General features: G+C 38.8%; 1 protein-coding gene across 5 annotated transcripts in view; it reads left to right on the forward strand.

Annotated features, from left to right (window-relative positions):
- Positions 1 to 20683, forward strand: part of KLHL7 (kelch like family member 7) — a 66513-nt gene that overhangs the window by 37776 nt on the left and 8054 nt on the right. For all 5 annotated transcript variants that reach the window (XM_025873009.2, XM_025873006.2, XM_025873007.2 and 2 more), the window contains 3 exons: positions 1695 to 1837; positions 16581 to 16821; positions 19403 to 19604. In XM_025873009.2, the coding sequence (XP_025728794.1) occupies positions 1695 to 1837; positions 16581 to 16821; positions 19403 to 19604 (586 nt within the window). The remainder of the gene's footprint in view (positions 1 to 1694; positions 1838 to 16580; positions 16822 to 19402; positions 19605 to 20683) is intronic.

The raw sequence follows: 20683 nt of genomic DNA on the forward strand, positions 1-20683 counted from the left end.
AAAGGGTATATAGTGAAAAGAAAATCTCTCCAATACCCCTGCTCCCTACCCCCTCATCCCCTCATGCTGGAGGTACTATTACTATCTTGTATATCCTTCCATAGATAGTCTGCATACGCATTTACTTACATATACTTGTATAAATTGTGTATATAACTATATAAAATATAGTTTTAAAACACAAGTGTTATACTGTGTATTCGGCTACATACTGCTTCTTTTCATCCCACATTAGTTTTTGGAGATCATTCCATGGCTATATACTACCCTTTTTCACTTTTCTTAAAAGCCACGTATAATATTCCGTTGTATGAATATACAGTAACTTTTAACCACTTCTCTGACTGAACTTTACGTGGATAAACTCCTAGAAGAATTACTGACTAAAGAGTGTGTGCATTTGTAATTTTGGGGAGATCATAGTATATTGCTCTGCATATAGTTTGTACCTGTCCACATCCCCCCCAGCAATGTGTAGGAATCAGCGTGTGTTTCCCCACACCTATCTTATACCCTATGTTCCAGACAGTTTGATCATGACCAATCTGATAAGTGAAAAAGTATGATTTAATTTGTATTTCTCTAGAACACTTGAGCATCTTTTCATATGTTTAAGGTTGTTTGTAGTTCTTTTTCTGGGAACTGTGTTCAGTTACTTAATGGAATTTTCTATTCGTAACTGGTTTTAATCTTATTAATTGGGTATCTTTCCAATTGGTCTGTTATATGATTAATAAATATTTTCCTAGTTTGTCATTGTCTTTTTTTTTTCTGCCATGCAGCAATTTAACTTAAAATTTTATGTAGTTAAGTCTGAATTTTTTTTTCATGGCTTCTGTGTTTTTTGCCTTAGCGTCCCCATTTGAAGCCTTTTTTTTTTTTTTTAAGATTTATTAATTTATTTTAGAGGGAGAGAGAGCACAAGCTTGAGGGTCAGAGGGAGAAAGAAGAAAGAATCTCCAGCAGACTCCGTGCTGAGCATGGAGTCGGATGCTGGGCTTGATCTCATAACCCTGAGATCAAGACCTAAGCCAGAACCAGGAGTCAGTCACTTAACTCCACACTTGATCCCCCTCTCTCTCTCAAATAAATAAATCTTTTAAAAAAATCATCTAAGGCATCTACTTCTCAAAGTTTTGTGTGCATCTAAATTACCTTGGGATTTTGTTAAATATGTAGATTCTGATTCACTAAGTAGATTCTGAGGTTCAGTAGTTCTAACAAACTCCCAGATGCTGAAGCTGCTGGCCTTTGAACCACATTTTAAGTGTCAGTACTAGTGCCTGGACCATACCAACAAAATTTTTTATTTGATAGGTCTGTAGTAGTTTCAGAGATTTCCTAGGTAATTTTCATGTGCAGGTAAGATTGAGAACTGCTAGATTAGGAGATCTGAATTTCAGTCATGATTATTTTGGCAGCCATTGCTTGAAGAGCCAGATAATTCACTGGTATGTAATAAGTGGATGGGGCATTCTTAGCATAAAAGTGATTGCTAAGAATAACAAATTGGTTGGGACTCAGATCCTTACACATTTTCCTGCCACTTCCCCCCTCACTCTTTGCTTAAATGCTATAGAGGGATAGTAGAAAAAGTTACAGAAATAAAAAAGCACTATGATATTTGGTTATTTCCTTTTCAAAGCATTAAAGTGCCTGAAGTTCTTGAACAGTTGCCATGTGTTTTGCTACAGGTGGAATGAGGTATCATCTGTTGTCTCCAGAGGATCGAGAGGAATTGGTAGAAGGCACAAGGCCCAGAAGAAAGAAACATGACTATCGCATAGCCCTATTCGGAGGCTCCCAGCCACAGTCTTGTAGATATTTTAACCCAAAGGTAACTAATTTTTGTTTTTGCTTTTGAAAGCCTTGAGCACATATACACTCACCTGCCATTAGTAATAATAGGTCACGCCTTTAGAGAAGCTGCAGTTTATTTGTTCTTTCATGTATCTTTTGAGATACACAGTTCTCTTTGTTTAACAAATAAGGAAATTGAGGCTTAGTCAGATTTTAAATGTTTCCATAATTGCTCTGGAGCACTGCATAGTAATCGCTATCAGAGAAAATGGAAAACTAGTTTTCCTATCATCTCATTTTGTTAGCAACTCCTTGCTTTCCTTATGTGTCATCTTCAGTGAAAATATTCTGGAGCTGTATGTGGTTTTTTGGGGTTTTTTAGTAGTTATGTTTTAATGTAAAATAATACATAGTAATTCTAGAAAATTTGGAAAACCAAGAAAATAACAAAGAAAAAAGATAAAGTTACCTTTAACTCAACCATCTAGAAATGATCGCCAATTTTAATGTGTTTTCTGGTATATGTTATGCCATTTGGGCCAGCAAAGCCTGAGTCTTAGGTCTAGAAACACAATTTTTCTTAATTATTAGTTAAAACCTTGAGAGAACACAGTCACATTTCTACTCCTTGTTTGTTAGACCTGTGTGTTTTGGCTATGTAAGAGATAATACCGTATTTTGCTAGTTCTGTATGTATTTCTGGGGCTGAGCACAGTCATAAAAGATATCACCTATAACTGGTATTAAACCAAAGCATATAATGGTCTGTTTTATCATTTTGTTGGCCCATTTTTGGTTGATGATAGATAGCTGAAGCATCCTCTTGACTTCAGGATACTTAATCTGATACTCATTTCTTTGGAGGTGTTTTATGTAGTACTGTAGAGGTGATGAACAAAGCATTTGTAAAAACGCATACAGTGATGTTGTCAAGAGTGCAAAACATAGTGAAGATCAATGCAAATTCAGAATCAGTATCAATTCCAATGAGAGCAGGGCATTGTCCCTTTAACAGTGGAGGGGGTCCCAGTGTAATTAGCCTGGCATTAGGTAACTAACTGGTTCCCCAAGGTTTGGTAACAAATCAAGGGCTTAGGATTGGTCCATATTCCTGACAAAATGGGTGCTGTCCAGTAGTGGATAGCCGCTTGACCTTAGGGAGAGGAAGTGCATTAGCTTCCAAAGCTGCTGGCTTATGCAGCTTCTATCACTGCCCCTGTGGTCACTCATAAACCCACTGAGCAAGCCTCAGATTGGAGAGGGAAGATAGAGATGCAGTCCTATCCATGTGATTAAAATTATTAAGAGACTTTGCTGAAGTTGTGGGTACTCTGGTAAGAATTCATATGGGATGGAAATTTGTGTCCTTTCTAAAGGGTCATCTACATTATCCTTCCTCAAATCTTTTTGTCAATAATCTTACATTGTTACTTATTTCAGGTCTACATCCATCTAGGTAAACCATTAGCCACTGTCAAGAATTGATAAAAACTGACCTTACTGAGCCTTTCACTCCTGAAGGGCATAATGGAAAGTAAAAGGAACTGCTAGGGTTCTGCCAGATCAGAAGGTTTCTTCTGAATTGTCCTTCAGGTACCATTTATGAAGGGACTATAATGCTTTAGCAGTCTGCTGTTGGCTAGTACTGTCATAAATGAACCAAGCTCAGGTCTCTCAAATTTATCAGCTGATTTATAGGGACTACCTCTATGGAGACATAACCCTGGTTGACAGAGAAGGCCTCCTCGGAAAGGGTTGTAATTAGCTCATTTGGGTATTCTCTGCCTTTGAAACCTCTGTAAGCCCAGGGCTATGTTTAAATACCAAATTATTGGTCGAAGGCATGCTATTTGTGATTTGGTAGATTAGGTAAAACTATTCAAAATGTGTTAATGGTATGGTTACCTGGTTTTCCTTGATGTCAGACATTTGCTGTCTGTCAAGACCTAGTGGCCAGCCAGGAGCTATTTCCTAAAAAAAAATGATACCTGCTTAAAGGAGGTTGACCTAGTGCCAGAAGCTCTGTGGTCATACTGGAACATGATCCAAGCTATAAGCAGCATCCTTTTTTTTTTTTTTTAAAGATTTTATTTATTTATCTGACAGAGAGACAGCGAGAGAGGGAACACAAGCAGGGGGAGTGGGAGAGGGAGAAGCAGGCTTCCCGCTGAGCAGGGAGCCCGATGCGGGGCTCAATCCCAGGACCCTGGGATCATTACCTGAGCCAAAGGCAGATGCTTAACAACTGAGCCACCAGGCGCCCCTATAAGCAGCATCCTGGTCAGTATCCTGCTGCCCCAGGATCACAGGTAATCTAAGCAGCCAAGCCATTTTACTGTAGCCTGTCCCATTTAGAAAGCTGTCTCCTTCTCTAGCTTTTACTTGCAACTGGAGGGGATTTTTGGTTTACCCAGTTAAAGTATTTAAATGGGACACTCCATTACGGGATATGCCATCTGTAATATGTGGGAGATACTTGGGGCAGCAAGGTATATCCTTTGTTTCCAAGGAGCTATACCAGCCTACTGTAGGTCAGAACTTGACAAACTTTTTTTCTGTGAAAGACCAGAAAATAAATATTTTCCATTTTTTTTCATACATGAACAAATGGGCATGGCTGTGTTCCAATAAAACATTATTTACAAAAACAGGCAGTGGGCTAAGAGTTGGTGTGTAGGCCATAGTTTGCCAACCCCTGCTCTAGACCTGTAGACATCTGGGAACTTTGTAGTGACCACCACTGTATTCTAGGATAAACTTCTGTCAAGCACTTGTCTTACCATGTCCTGTTCTCCAGACCTGATCAGTATTATGGGCATCAATATACAAGACAGTATATGGCTACCTTTGGTAAAGTGAGATAGACCAAGGCTCCTGCAGCTTAGATTACAGCATACAGAGAGTCAGAAGATCCTTGGGGTCAGACGATGAAATTATTTTGTTTTCCCTGCCAGCTGAAAAGAAATCCCATCTAACTGTCTGAGTAGACAGTAACAGAAATATACATTAACCAAAGTGTTAGCTATATGCCAAGTTTTAGTAGTTGTTTCAGTCTGGTCCAGGAAGAAGACCACACCTGGCACTGCTGCAACAATTAGAGGCACTGGTCTTGGCAGTTCCTACAAAGCAGCAGTTCCTTCTCTATTTTGGTAGAGAAGGAGGTCTTACCAAAGAAGGCTTCTTCTGCTTACTGTAATACTTAACACCATGATTCATAGAAGAGATATGCTGTCAGATAGCAAAAAGACCTCTCCAAGTATGGAGGATCAGAATTGGATTGGTTAAACACCTTCATATTTGGACTGTCCCTACTGGGCTGCTCTCAGCTCATCCATCTGTGTCTGGCCCATTCCTCGGTCTCCAGAATATAAGCTGATTTTCTTACAAAGACATCTGGCTTCCTTTCTCAGTAACGACTGGGTGTCTGGCAGGTAACACAAGGCTTCCTGGCCTATGCAGTACAATCCAATAAGCACAATGGCATTGTGCTTAAGAGATTGATACACCTACCCATCTGTTTCACATCAGGTAAGGTTAAGACTCTTGACATACCAGTGCCTATTTAATTTCAGTGCTTTTTGATTTTTCAGGATCCTTTTGATTCAAGAGCAGGAAATTTATAAATAAGGTGTTTTTTCCAAGCAAAAATTGAAATCATAGGACTTTATAATTCTATGAATTGCAGCTTTCAGGTGTTGATCATAATCCCTTCTTGTTTTCCAAAGCCTAACTATGGTATTGGTTTACAGTTAAAAGCAAAAAACCTAGCTACACTTAACGAGGAGAGCATAACATACAGACTTGTCGAATGTTGTACACCTGAAACTAGTGTCACATTGTGTGTCAACTATACTTCAGTTTTTTAAAAAGGCAATTAAACTACATTTTGGTAGAAAATATTTTATATTAAAATAAAGGAGGTGGCTATTTTGATGTACAGAGGGATAGGAGAATCCTGATTTCATTTAGGAGACAGTAAGCATTGTTTGTAGTATATGGCAAACGTGGAATGACTCTTAGCACTTTATTTTGGTCTGTAGTCCTAACATTTTCCTTGATTTTTTTTTATTGGACAGTTGAAAAGAAACACGTATTCTCCACAAGCCTGGAAATGAGACTGTAACTTCAGAATTCCTATTTGCTCTTATCAATGGCCCATACATCTTACTGCTCTTTTGTATAGTCAACCACAAATTTTTAGACTTTCAATGGAAAAATTCAAATAAATGAGAAAATAACTACCAATAAAAATATCCTCATTCTATCAATTATCTCTTATGCCCTGAAGCTAACACCATTAGAATCCCACTTCAGTGTTTATTAAATGTGTCTGTTAGAAGTACCAGGCCCTCCCTTCTTTTTACTATAAAAGTTTATCTTGAGGAACTTTCACCCATTACTATTTTTTGTATATAATATTTTAATATAAGTTGATTAATCATTATTCTAATAAAATAATTGGGAAGGCTGATTTCATTATTATTAATCTCGAATCTGCCTAAGTGAACATTATTTCATTATTCGATTCAAATAGATTGCTTAATGGAAAGTACTATACAGGAATTACTTTAAAATTCTTGAACTTAGAATTCAGAAATTCAAGAATTGACCTTCATTAAGTGGGACCCATTTGTATGTCCTGTACTAGCCAAAAATTTATCATTTTCAGAATTGATCTCCTTCAAAGCGGTCAGTCGAAGCAGTATTACATAATCAAATTATCCAGAATTAAGACAGTATCCCTAAAAACTATTGTCTTTAGATTTTTCCTTGGATGTCACTGGTGAGAGGAGGCAAATATTTGTATTAATTGCTGACTGAAAAATGATAAAGAAAATCTTAATTTTCTTTCCTGAGTATTAATAGAAAAAAGTCTTGGGTTGCTGTATCAAATTGAAATTATATAATTCTTGTTATGGTCCTTTTATAAAGCTTGTTGAGCCTCCCTTTCCCCACCTGTACCTGTTTTTAAAGTTTTCAAGTTCTTAGTGATTACTGAAAGTTGTTTATATGTAACCAGTTCTCTATTCTCTTAGTATTGGTATTCTCTAATTGTAGAATGAGAATGTCTTATGATATTGATGCCTAAATAAAAGTTGACCTAACGGACCAGTTTTTATTTGGACTCTTCCTACCGGTAAAACGATGAACTCTGAAGGGCTTAGAACTTTGTAAAGTGGCTCACCACTTTAATATGGTGGAGAAATAGGAGACTGTGCCCTAGAGAAAAAGGGATTCTGCATATTCCCTGCCAAAAACAAATAAGGACTAAGACCAGTAGGGTAAGTAAGGGCCAGAGCCTATAAATTACAAAGGCAGAAAACCATATGGTGCTGTATCACATGGAACCATCAGGTTCAGAAGGTTTACCCTGAGTACATTTCTTATTCAGAACTCTTTAAGTAGACCCATCACTGAGCTTAGTGTCTGGCCCAGTGTGGACACTCAAGTTCAAAAGGATGAATAAAGCAGTATAAGCTTATGTAACATTTCATAAGCAATTTTGTCAGTTGGCCTTATAGGACTGGATTTAAATATAGGTGGGCCCTAAATCAAAAAAAATGAAATTACCTTCAACCTAGAACACACTTTCCTGTTGGAAATATTGTTTAATATAGGTATTGCCGTGCTTTTTCTCACAGTATCATGGCCACCTTACCTCTTAAAACAGCCCTCTCCTGAGGAGATGGTCCCACTCTGTGATCAGGGTGGAAGTGGGCAGTTGTACATTGCATATGATTGTGAAAGATGTGTGCATAAAGAAGTGTAAACCTTAAAAAACTAACAAGGCTTTTATAAGAGTCTATCAGTAGTGTTTGCTACCAGCAAAAGAGTGCTGTAGAAGCAGTACACCGAGGTAAAAGGGAGAGCACTGCTAAAATGATCAGGAGCACCTAGAGGAACAAAATATCCATGGGCAGCAGTCATCCCAAATGGATTGGTCCTATAGCTGCGTGCCCAGGGGCTGGCATTGTTGGAATGCAAGTGTGGGACATCATGGGTATCCCTTAAGCTTCCTTAGTTGTTGTTACAATAGGCACCCAGTGGTAACAGTGTCCTCTGCAGCTTATGCACAGTAAGTGTTCCTCAAGCTTGATTGTTTGCAGGCAGTTTGGTTAGACAAGTGGTCCCTCACGTTTATGTGGAAGAGACTGGAACACATTCTGAAGTAATTCTCAGCAGAGTGCTCTGCCTCCCTAGAATGTCTTCCAAGATATTGAGAGCCTCTGTTCTTCTCTTTTCAAGCACCACACAGTTTTGTAGTTTTGTTCTAAAATGAAACTGACAGCCCGTTGCGTCCCACGAACTTCCCCCTTCAGGAATCTGGTTCCTTTTGTCACTGCATCTGCAAGAAACCCCAGGAAAATATGACTAACCACGGAAGTGATGATGTCAGACTCATTCTCTTTAATTATCATAAATTAACAGATCAGTCCCCTAAAAAACCTGGGAGAGAGCAGAAACAGAGCTGTAGGTGTTTGAGTGAGGGCTGTAAGTGGGAAGGAATGAGGAAACTAAAGATGATATCTATGTGTGGTGGTATTTTAAAGGACTCCAGCCATCCTAGGATTAGCTGGAGAGTAGTGGGCATATGAATACAGGGCTACAGGGGTAAGGGTCAGGCTGAGGGTAACCAACAGAGAAAGAGATAAATTATCACTATTTACTATACCATGTCACTTAAAAAATTTCTGTTGGCTACCTTGGTAATTGTTCATATGATGACCCAGAGGCACAGTCAGATCTAGGAGTATTAAAACATGTCCAAATAGATTTGGTGTGATTATTTTCTTTGAATATTGATGATCCGGTATAGAGATAATTACCCTCAGCTGTTAGAAACAACAGAGCACATTGTACGGAATATGTACAGAAGCATAAAGCAGTTAGAGGTTGAGGTCAGTGAGGTAGCCACTGAACATAACCATTTAAAAGTCCCAATATGGGGGGCGCCTGGGTGGCTCAGTTGGTTAAGTGTCCAACTGTTGATCTCAGCTCAGGTCTTGATCTCATGGTTGTGAGTTCAAGCCCCATGTTGGGCTCCATGCCCAGGGTGGAGGCTACTTAAAAAAAAAAAAAAGAAAGAAAGAAAGAAAAAAAGACCCAATATGGGACAGGCAGTAACAGCCTTATTGATTTGAAGAGCTCCCCCTGAATTGGATTTGTCCATGGAAGCTTCATGCAGATTTTCTTGAGGGAAGCTTATTGGTAGAGTTTGGACAGAAAGAAAGAGAAAAGACAAGAATATATTGAATCCTAAGTATGAATGCATCTTTTTGGCTTGATAAGTATGGTTATTAAAAATTTTCATACAGACTTCCAAAGCATTACTTAACTGAATGGAATCTAACAACTTTGTGCTTTAAAAAAAGAAATTAGGTGGAAAAACTGAAGGACTAGGCCATTGGTCTTTTTTTTTTTTGGTGAGGCTTTTTTTTTTTGCCTTTTTTTTTGGTAAAGGAAAGCAGCTCTTTTATATAGAAAGAGCATTTCAGGTTTAGGTATATGAGCTTAGGCAAATCAGCTAGTCTTTCTAAACTTCAGTTTTCTGGTCTGTTAACAAAAAGTTGAAATCTCAGGATTTGTGTGAATTTCAATTATGTTCATTTGACTCCATCTTTTCTTTGATCTTCATGCGCTCAGTTTCTCCCTGCCATCTTTCGGATTCCTCACTTTCCATATTTAAATATAAAAAGGCCTACCATCTTCATTTCTTCATTTTGTCTCTTCACCTTCCCTAACTCGTGTCCCTTGGCATTATCTCTTGTACTCTGCACATCTGAGACAGAGCAGATGTTTGTCCCATTGGTGAAGACATTTTATTAAATGAGTATGTTAACTGCATTTTGAGATTTGAGATAATCATTTAAAGGGTAATATGCCTTCCTGTGCCAAGATTTAAAATAACATATCAGGGTTCATCTAAAGGCAAATCTGTTGAGATAACTCGCAGAGTGCCAGCACAGGGATATTTCCCTCCTATTTCATTTATTTTCTACTTAAAGGACAAGCCGTATTATTGAGCATAATATCCTTCTCAGGTTTCACTTTTGGATTGCATTTCATTTCATATTTAAATTTCTAAGTAGTTTAGGTTTGAGTTTTTGGGTTTTGGTGGTACAGTTTTCATCTGAGAGTGGAAAGGAAGAACATTTTGTGACTTTATAACAGCAGTTGTTCTGAATCAGTAATTCCCTTTAAACTGGTCTCTGGCCTTACTTCAGACTCCGTGCTAATGTTTAACAATCATTAACAGCTGAGAAATGACCACTTAACAGGTTTGCTGTTCCTCATTTTATCTAGCAGTTTACAACACAGTCATGTGTTGTACCCACCCCACCCAGCACCCACAGTGGAAGCCATTTTTCAAACTACAATGCTGTATTTCTTGAAGAACTCAGATTACAAGAGTGGTTTCTCCTAATTGGCTGATTATTAAACCCCTTTCTGGACTTTGAGAGTTTAATATGTATCCAGAAATATTTGTGTGACCTTGTTGAAAATGAGTGTATTTCAAAATGGGTACAATCTGTGAAATTACTTGGCATGATCAAGTGTTTACTTCTGAAAACCAGAGTACCCTAGTAACTGTGCTGTTTGGACAGAAGGCAAAGACTGTTTTTGATCTATCCTGTAGTTGAAATGCAGCCTCATAGTATAGTAGCTGTTAAGTTTTTCAGTTCTTAAAACCTTACATTAGTTTTACTTTCACTTTTTTGTTAAAACATTTAGCACTGTTATAAGCATTTGCTCTGAGAAGTTGTTTTCCTTGTACCATATTTTTGGTAACATTTGCCTGGTTGTTGTATTTACTTTTTCTGTTAAAACAAAACAAAACAGGGGCGCCTGGGTGGCACAGTTGGTTAAGTGTCTGCCTTTGGCTCAGGTCATGACCCCTGGGTCCTGGGATTGAACCCTACATCGGACTCCCTGCTCAGCAGGGAGTCTGCTTTTCCCTCTGCCTCTGCCTCTCCCTCGGGGCTTGTGCTCTTTCTCTCGCTCACTCTCTCTCTCAAATAAATAAATAAAATCTTAAAAAAAAAAAAAAGAATAAACACATGCTCACTGTGGAAAATTCAAATTTAGCAAGATATAAAAGAGAAAGCCCAGGCACTCCCAGTATCAAAAGACAGTCATCAGTAGCTAGGGAACATTGTTCCAGTCTTCTCATTTTACATATATGAGATCATACTATATGTGCTGTCTTGCAGAAACTGTTTTTACTCTTTCAGCATTTATATTGTGGAGGTATTTTCATGTCAGTGAAAATATCATCCTTTTGAAGGGCTACAGAGTATTCCATCATAAGGATATAGCATAATTTATCTAAATCTAAGGATATACCATAATTTGTTTAATGCTTATCTTCTTCATGCACATTTGGCCTTTTTCCTATTTTTCCCTGTAAAATACCCCTGCAGTGAAACATCTTGTATATGCCAACTTTGTACACTGTCCCAGTTTTTTCTGTAGGGTAAATTCCTGGGAGAAGAATTGCTCTAGCAAATGATAAAGATGGAAACTATTTTGATTTACCAAAAAAGTTAAGAAAAGCCTGGTTTCTAACATCAGGTACTGTTTGTTGGTTGTCACAGGTTTCCTGTCCCTCAATAGTGCAGCCACCAAAGGACCAGGGGCCAGAGTGACAAGATGCATCCTGGAGTCAGTGTAATGTAAAGGCAGCACTGCAGTGCTAGGAGCCATGTGCAGGATCTGTAGTCTTTGACCTTTAGAAAGTATAAAATGAAGTTGGCTTAGCTGGATGAGACACACTTTTCCACAACTGTGGCCTAACACTCAATAGAAATATTCCCTTCAGTGTGCTAAGCCTTGGGCCAAATACCATACAAAGACGGGGGGAAATCCCCGTTTTCAGAGAAGCTGTGGTTTTAGTGCTTAAGCATTGCTTTTCTAAGTGATAAGATATGGAGGCTGTGCAGGAGGACTTCACAGCCATCCTTCCAACTTCCTGATTTGTATGATTTGTAGATGAGGTTGGTTCAGGTCCTTTGATGTCAAGTCAGATACCTGGAGTGACTTAGCTAGAAATACAACAGGAACGGGAAGAACCCAGATTACTCCATTCCCAATCCAGTGTTCTTTCTAGGAGGCCCTGTAATAAGATTTTTAGAGAAGCAGGGCTGTGTAGGAGTTAAGAGTGCAGTTTTGGAGTCTGACAAATTTGAACTTAAATCTTGGGGTTACCACTTTCTAACTCTATAACGTTTGACATGGTACTTAACTCTCTAAGATTTTGTTATCTGTTAGATAAGGTTCTTACCTCATAGGATTATTGAGGAAATTAAAGTAATGTTTTAAGATATTTCAGCATAGTTCCTGGAAAGGAAGTGCTCGATAATGAATAAATTAACTAGTAGCTCTTTGTTCAGCAATGCTTTTCTAAATCATTTGGACCCTAAGATCATTGGATTTTAGGGCTGAAAGTGGGGGAGGGCTCTAAGATCATCTAGTTCAGTCTTTTTGTTTCATGGGAGAGGGAGCTAACATCCCTGAAAGGTGAAGTGACTCCATGCGACCCATAGCTTCTCTACAGCCTAGCTCAGTGCCCACCTTTCCCAGCTCCCTAGAGCTGCATTCTTTGTGATCTTGTGAAATGAATGAAGCCAGAAGTGTTTTTATGCATTTTTCATGAAACTACTTCTAGGGATGTTCTTGCATCTGGCATAAACCTGCTTTCTATATAGATTGTTGCCATAGTTCTGTGATTGTTTTTTAAACAGTTCTTAGAAACTAAAATAAGGGGTGCCTGGGTGGCTCAGTCAGTTAAGCGTCTGCCTTCAGCTCAGGTCATGATCCCAGGTTCCTGGGATCAAGCCCCACATTGAGCTCCTTGATCAGGGAGGAGTCTGCTTTTCTCTCTGCCTCTGCCCCTCCCCCGCTTATGCTCACTTGCTCTCTTTCTTTCAAATAAATGCAATCTTTAAAAAAAAAAAAAACTAAAATTAGATAAATGGCTTAACAGAAAGTGCTTATAATTTGGTCATCTTAAACTCAGATTAGATTGACTCCTTGAAGTTTCTGCAAGAAATCTTAAGGTTTTATATTTTTGTTAATTTTGCTTTCCTTTTTTTCTAAGACCTGTTTTCCCTGTTTTTGCTTGGTTTCCTCTCAGAATGATCCAAAATAAAATTCTCAGGTCTTACAAATAAATAGTATTTCTTTTATTTTGGATTTTGGTTGTCTTGATTATTAAAATCTACATCTGTGTTATCTCTATTATTTGAAGATTCATGTGTTTTTCAGAATGCAGGTTAGTATAAAATCAGTCCTTACTCTCAAGGAAAATAGCAGGCTGGATTTAGAGAAGCTATTACAGCCCCTCACCTCAAGAAGCATTTCACTGTCCTGTAGCATCGCACTACAGGTGGAAAATCACCCAGGACAAGATGTAATGGAACACTCAGTCATCAAGCCCAGACTTTAGTGTGGTGGGGATTCAGAACAAGGCAGTCAGGGAAGCCTACAAAAAGGAAAGGAGCCCTCGACCTTGAGCTTGAAAAAAGTCTAGAATGTGGTGTATCACAGCAGAGACAAGAAAGGCTAACTAGGACGAGGGAAGACAGGACTTTATACATGAATATGTATGTGTGTGGATGCATAGATGGGTGATCTGTCAAAACTTCTACCTTTGTCTTTTCCAGGCTGGAATCCAATTTTCCCATTTTCCTATCTTCTCCTCAGCCAAGCACAGAACCTTGCATGAAATAGATACTCAATAAAACTTAACTGAATTAAATTATGTTTTTAGAGTAACAATTCTCTGCCCACACACATACACTGTAACTCTGCTGCTATGTATCTATCTTATTGCTGACAGAAAAGCTGCATGTCCCTCTAGCTTGACCTGTAGCCCAGGACCTCAGGGAGCCTTAAGCAACCCTTCCTCTGCCTGCAGGCCCCACGTTGGGAGTAGTCCCATAACTAAGATAAGACCTGGCATTCATATCTATGGAGCTTATAAGTCTGACTTCTCACCTATATTTTTACCTTCTCTGCTCGTTTCCTCAACTACACATGTTATCTCCTAGGCAGTATAACAATTATTAAAGGGCAAACATCAAATCACCTTCTTAGTATTCTGTTTTGGATGAGGTATAGATTGGGAAAATTAGACTTTCCAGTGAGATCTACCCATACACACACACGGGAAAAAAGCTTCCTTCCGTACATGGATACAGCCAAAGCCAGGTGTTTTCAAACACAGGTGCATTTAACACCTGACGGGTATATTTAATGAGCTCAAATGTAAAACATTAAATTTTAGCTGAAATGAAATCGTACTTGCATTCTAGGTAAAATTCTTGCAAAGGTCATTTCATCTGCCTAGAAGATAAACTATTAGGCAGAATATTAAATATAGTCAGTATTGATCAAACTTAGTGTCTAACATTTAGTGTCTAGTACTTTAACCAATGACGGTATTTGGAGAGTTGAAAAAGATTTAAAAAACTTGAGGATAGGGGCACCGGGGTGGCTCAGTGGTTAAGTGCCTGCCTTCGGCTCAGGTCATGATTCCAGGGTCCTGGGATCGAGCCCCACGTCAGGCTCCCTGCCGGGCAGGAAGCCTGCTTCTCCCTCTCCCACTCCCCCTGCTTGTGTTCCCTCTCTCACTGTATCTCTGTCAAATAAATAAAATAAAATCTTTTAATAAAAAAATTAAAAAAAACTTAAGGATATTCAAAAAAAACTTGATATTTAAGGAAATCAGAGCCCATATTATAAGTAGATAGAAGCATGTGCCTTTCTTGTCCCACATGTGTACACACACACATACTGCACACACACACACACACACACACACACACACACACACACACACACACACTGGCTAATCATTTCTCCTTTGGGCTTATAGTTCCAAGAGTGCAATTTATTTTTAATTATTAAATCTGAAGCCTAAGCCCTATATGACAGGTACATATGACTACTCATTTATTCCTTACTCAAACTCTTGAGTAGTACTAGAAAATTAGAACTATTCTGTTACCAAACTCTTGGGAATTATTTCCCCTTTTTATTGGAACTTCATACCCTAGTGCCTAAATGTTCATTTAGCTAAAAGAAAATGTATTTTGTTTGTGTTTTTAATCCCAGCTCCTACATGGGCAGTTATTTTTAATTTGAAGAGTAGCATGTCTAAAAGATCATTCAAGGGGCGCCTGGGTGGCTCAGTTGGTTAAGCGACTGCCTTCGGCTCAGGTCATGATCCTGGAGTCCCGGGATCGAGTCCCGCATCGGGCTCCCTGCTCAGGAGGGAGTCTGCTTCTCCCTCTGACCCTCCCCCCTTTCATGTGCTCTCTCTCTCTCTCCATTTCTCATTCTCGCTCTTTCAAATAAATAAATAAATAAAATCTTAAAAAAAAAAAAATAAAAGATCATTCAAAAGAATATATCCTTGGATGTGCCAGACACAGTAAGGAAACTAAATGAACCTGTGAACAGCCCTTGTTATGAAGTACTGATACATGCTCATTTCTAATCATCAGGAAGAGAAAAGTGAGTTTGCAGACTAGTCAAAATAGATTACTCAAGTATTTCATAGTAAATATCACAGCCTTAAGAGTCCAGCTGAATAAACTGGCTCAACTGAATATTTTGTAAAAATTTATCACAGAAGTCTACAAAATATCTTCTAGCTTTAGACATCAGTAGGATAACAGCAGTTTAAGCTTTATATTATCCAGTGATTTTTTTTTTTAGATATTTATTGATTGAGAGAGAGTATGTATGTGTGTGAGCTGGGGGAGGGGCAGAGGGAGAGAGAGAATCTCAAGCAATCTCCTCACTGACTGTGGAGCTATACTTGAGGCCAGATCCCACAACCCAAGATCATGACCTGAGCTGAAATCAAGAGTCCACGCCTAACCAACTGAGCCACCCAGGAGCCCCTCCAATGATTCTTTAAACCACTCTATATATCTGGCAGGGAAGGGATGGGTATGTTTGCATTTGGGTTTTTTGTTGTTGTTCTTCTTGTTTTCTTTTTTTAATTTTTTTTTTTATTTATTTGAGAACGAGACAGAGAGAGAGCACAAGCAGGGGGAAGGGGCAGAGGCAGAGGGAGAAGCAGACTCCCCGCTGAGCAGGGAGCCCGATGCAGGGCTCAGTCCCAGGACCCTGGGATCATGACCTGAGCCGAAGGCAGACACTCAACCGACTGAGCCACCCAGGCGCCCCTGTTGTTGTTGTTTTTAAAGATTTATTTATTTATTTGAGAGAGTGTATGTGAGCAGGGGGAGGGGCAGAGAGAGAGAGAATCTTAAGCAGACTCCCCGCTGAGCACAGAGCCCCACATGGGGCTCCATCCCACGACCCCAAGATCATGACCTGAGCCAAAATCAAGAGTCAGGCACTCAACCAGCTGAGCTACCCAGGTGTCCCTATTTACGTTTGAAAGAAGTTTTTTTTCTAAATAATAAAACTACTTATTTTAGAATTTTCTTGTATTATCATCCTTAATAACAGAAGGAATAGAAGACTGGTGGTAGTGACACATCCAAATATATTAGAGTTTAATCTGGAGCCAGAAAACACCCAAAGCAGTCACCATCTTCCTCTTGCCCTCTGCCCCAGCTAACCAACATTCTGAAAAATCACACAAGATTAAATTAGATCCTGTCTCAAGCCAAACATTGTTATATGTACTTCAGCAAATTAACATACTCTTATACTTTGTATTTTCTCAACTATATCTTTGCTTCATCTGTATCAATTGTATTTTTACATTACTGACCGCTTCCTATCATTTCCTTTTATAGGATTATAGCTGGACAGACATCCGCTGCCCCTTTGAAAAACGAAGAGATGCAGCATGTGTGTTTTGGGACAATGTAGTATACATTTTGGGTGGCTCTCAGCTTTTCCCCATAAAACGAATGGATTGCTATAATGTCGTGAAGGATAGCTGGTATTCCAAACTGGGCCCTCCGACGCCTCGAGACAGCCTTGCTGCCTGTGCTGCAGAAGGCAAAATTTACACATCTGGAGGTTCCGAAGTTGGTAAGGACTGACTCAGTATTTTTCTTTGGGGAAGGTGTTTTACCAAAAATGTTTCTTGGCTTTCATATTTGCATAAACAGTTGGTGTTGTCTTTTTGAGATAATTTAAATACATATCTGTCACATTTAGAGCCCATTTCCCTGAAGGTTTACCTTACTTTTCTTAAAAAAATCCTTTTACAAGAACTTCAGCTTCCTCAATTATGTTAATTGTCCCATTTTTTCCTCACACCATCTGGATTTTAGTTCTATCTAGATTAGTTTTATTTTTTTTAAGATTTTATTTGTATTTATTTGTGAGAGAGAGGAAAAAGCGGGGGAGGGGGGAAAGGAAAGGGGAGGGGCAGAGAGAGAGAGAGAGAAGCAAACTCCCCGCAGAGCCGGGAACCCGATGTGTGGCTCGATCCCAGGACCCTGGGATCACGACCTGAGCCGAAGGCAGACGCTTAACTGACTGACTCACCCAGCGCCCCTAGATTAGTTTTACATACATAATATTATTTGCTTTAAAGATTTTAGAGTTTGGCTCACTCATAGACCCTTTAAAATCTCTTTATTACATTCACACTTTTAAATACCTTATTACCTTTTCTTTCTTTGTATCTGACAAAAGTAAGAATGATCTTTCTCATTTGCTTTTATTCTTTAACTATGTAATATAATGGCTGGTAGTGGTGTTTTATGCTCATTGAGCAGAACAGGGTATGGCTTTGGGTGTAAAAAATCTTTCTCGTCAATGGGTAATTTGTTAGGGTCCAGTGGTGGTCTTTTTCTAAATGAATAAGTTTTCTAAGTGGATATTCTAGGTACAGACTAGATTAATAATAGCTTTAACCTTTTCAAATAATTTCTTTAGCTAAATAATGGGCTTATAAAGAAACTAGGAAGACCAAGTAAACCTAAGGTGTGGAATTCAAATGTTAATTAATTCCTTATTTTCTTTGAGATTTTTATATTAGGCCAAAGAATGTTCTACTTTTGGTCATCATATTTATCTGTTTTAAGTTTTTAGTCTTCCACAAAATATCAAATGAATATTAGAAAAAGATTTTTTAAAATGTGTCTTAAGAAGTGACCTTCCCCCCCTTCAAAAGCATTTTTTAGAGAATGTCTAATACAGCATATTTCAAATACAATAAATCCTAAAGATAATAGAAAGTAACTGTTCTATAGAAACACTTTTTTGTAGAAAGTAGAGTGGTAACTTTGTATCTTCAGCAATTACTAAGTCAGTTTTTTACTTTAGTTTCTCATGTCTGCCATATCAACCAACTGAATCTAATTGAAAATATTTTTAAAAGTTAAAAAGAAGTTATTGTTAATTGGGACCATTGCTTCTTCCATTTGTTACTCCCTGAACTTTGCTTTCTGTAGACCTTGACTGTGACTGAGAATTTTAGGGGTGGTGTTGTTTTTAAGTATTAGCAAGAACTCCAGGAGTGGGAGATGAGATACGATTTGGTTAAATTTTAAGTTTTTTCTCAAGAAGGAAAAAAGCACTTGTTGCTTTATTAGTATCGTTTCTAAAACTCTTTATTGAGCCCCTATAATGAGACAGGATGTATATGTTTTGCTGTTAAAATGTGTAATCAAGGGGCACCTGGGTGGCTCAGTCAGTTAAGCATCTGCTTTCAGCTCAGGTCATGATCCCGGGGTCCTGGGATCGAGCCCCACGTAGGGCTCCCTGCTCAGCAGGGAGCCTGCTTCTCCCTCTCCCTCTGCAGCTACCCCCACTTGTGCTTGTGTGCACTCTCTCTCTCTCCCAAATAAATAAATAAAATCTTTGGGGAAAAAAAGTGTAATCAAAGCACACCGGAGACATACAGTGATACCTTGAGAGTATAGTCAAAAATGGGCCAGCATGACTTCAGGGCTTACTCACACAGCCACTGAGAGTAGTCAGGAAAAATAGTTTTGTTAATGGTACAGTGACTACTATAGAATGTTAAATGATAAACTTTAGAATATTATCAGATAGTAGTTTTTGGAGTTTAAGGTATGGATTTACCATCTATAAGTAGTTATGCTTTTCTCCTCTGTAAGCATTTAAAGTTTGAATAATTCCCATCATGCATAACTGGGCATGAAGACATATGTAATGTTATTTAATTTTTCTTCTGAAATCAAACCAATTTCCAATTACCAATAAATAAGTCTCTCCAGCAGATCCTTTTTAAAAATATTTTTCTAAGGTTCATACAAACAGGGTTAGCTTTTTCTTAAGCTATTCCTCCATTTTGCTGTTACTGTTAAGTTTAGAAAAGACTACAACTTTGGGGGCACCTGGGTGGCTCAGTCACTAGGCGTCTGCCTTCGGCTCAGGTCATGATCCCAGAGTCCTGGGATCCAGCCCCATATCAGGCTCCCTGCTCAGCGGGAAGCCTGCTTCTCCCTCTCCCACTCCCCCTGCTTGTGTTCCTCTCTCACTGTGTCTCTTGTCTCTGTCAAATAAATAAAATATTAAAAACAAAAAAGAAAAGACTACAACTTTAAATTCTTCCCTCCAATAACTAATGACCCAGCTCTACCATCAGCTCACACATATACTAAGTGAAGCATGATGGAGCCCTTTTCTTTTACAGGGAACTCAGCTTTGTATTTATTTGAGTGCTACGACACGAGAACTGAAAGCTGGCACACGAAGCCCAGCATGCTGACTCAGCGATGCAGCCACGGCATGGTGGAAGCCAATGGCCTGATCTATGTTTGTGGTGGAAGTTTAGGGAACAACGTTTCTGGGCGAGTGCTGAATTCCTGTGAGGTTTATGATCCTGCCACAGAAACGTATGTATCCATTTAAAAGTCTTATTTTAAAATCATCTGGGAATAGACCTGTTCTTAACTCAGTGAAATTATGCTGTGTATAATTTGTCTTTCAAGTAACTTCTTTCTTTATTTAGATATGTGTGTGTAAACTTATGTGTAGAAGTGTATGGGAATAACCTTATGCATAACTCATTAAAACTACACTGTGTATAAAACAAAAAAACAAAAAAAAGTCTTATTTCACAGTTAATTATATTCTGTAAGCTCAGAGGAAGAAGATGGCAAAAAGTAGAAGGAACCCAACAGAAGAATTTAGTTCTGGTATTAAGAATGTGTACACTTTTGAATGAGCTAGGTTCGGGATATGTTTATGTCCCGGACCCTTCCTCTGTGCTTTAAGAAATGACTTGACCTTATTTACCCTGTGGGAGCCCCTCTCTTTCTGTTCCTGTTTGTGCAATAAATGCCTAGGAATGAGACAAGTCTGACTAATTCATCAAATTCATAAAATATTTTTGTTTGAGGTCAGGAAATGTAGGGGAGAAGGAGGAAATTTAGTTAGTAGTGACTTTGCCTTTTTTTTTTTAAGATTTTATTTATTTATTTGAGAGAGAGAGCAAGCACAAGCCAGGGGAGAGACAGAGAGGGAGAGAGAAGCAGGCTCCCCACTGAGCAGGGAGCCTGATGCAGGGCTCGATCCCAGGACCCTGGGATTATGACCTGAGCCAAAGGCAGACGCTTAACTGACTGAGCCACCCAGGTGCCCCGTAAATTTGCCTTTAATTGGAAACATTATATATTGATTTGTGTCATTAATAAATCATACCCCTAGGTATAATGTCTTAATTCTGAGTTCATGCTTACCAAAGTATGTTTCGATACATATTTATTCATTACGATTATTCTTAAATCTGGGAAGTAAATGCTTTTTAAAAGGCAAAATCCTGGGGCGCCTGGGTGGCTCAGTTGGTTTGGCGACTGCCTTCGGCTCGGGTCATGATCCTGGAGTCCCTGGATTGAGCCCCGCATCGGGCTCCCTGCTCAGCAGGGAGTCTGCTTCTCCCTCTGACCCTCCCCCCTCTTATGTGCTTTCTCTC

This window comes from Callorhinus ursinus, unplaced genomic scaffold (genome assembly GCF_003265705.2).
Source record: "Callorhinus ursinus isolate GAN/ISIS: 27379988/994484 unplaced genomic scaffold, GSC_fseal_2.0 scaffold12, whole genome shotgun sequence".
Taxonomy (NCBI): Eukaryota; Metazoa; Chordata; class Mammalia; order Carnivora; family Otariidae; genus Callorhinus; species Callorhinus ursinus.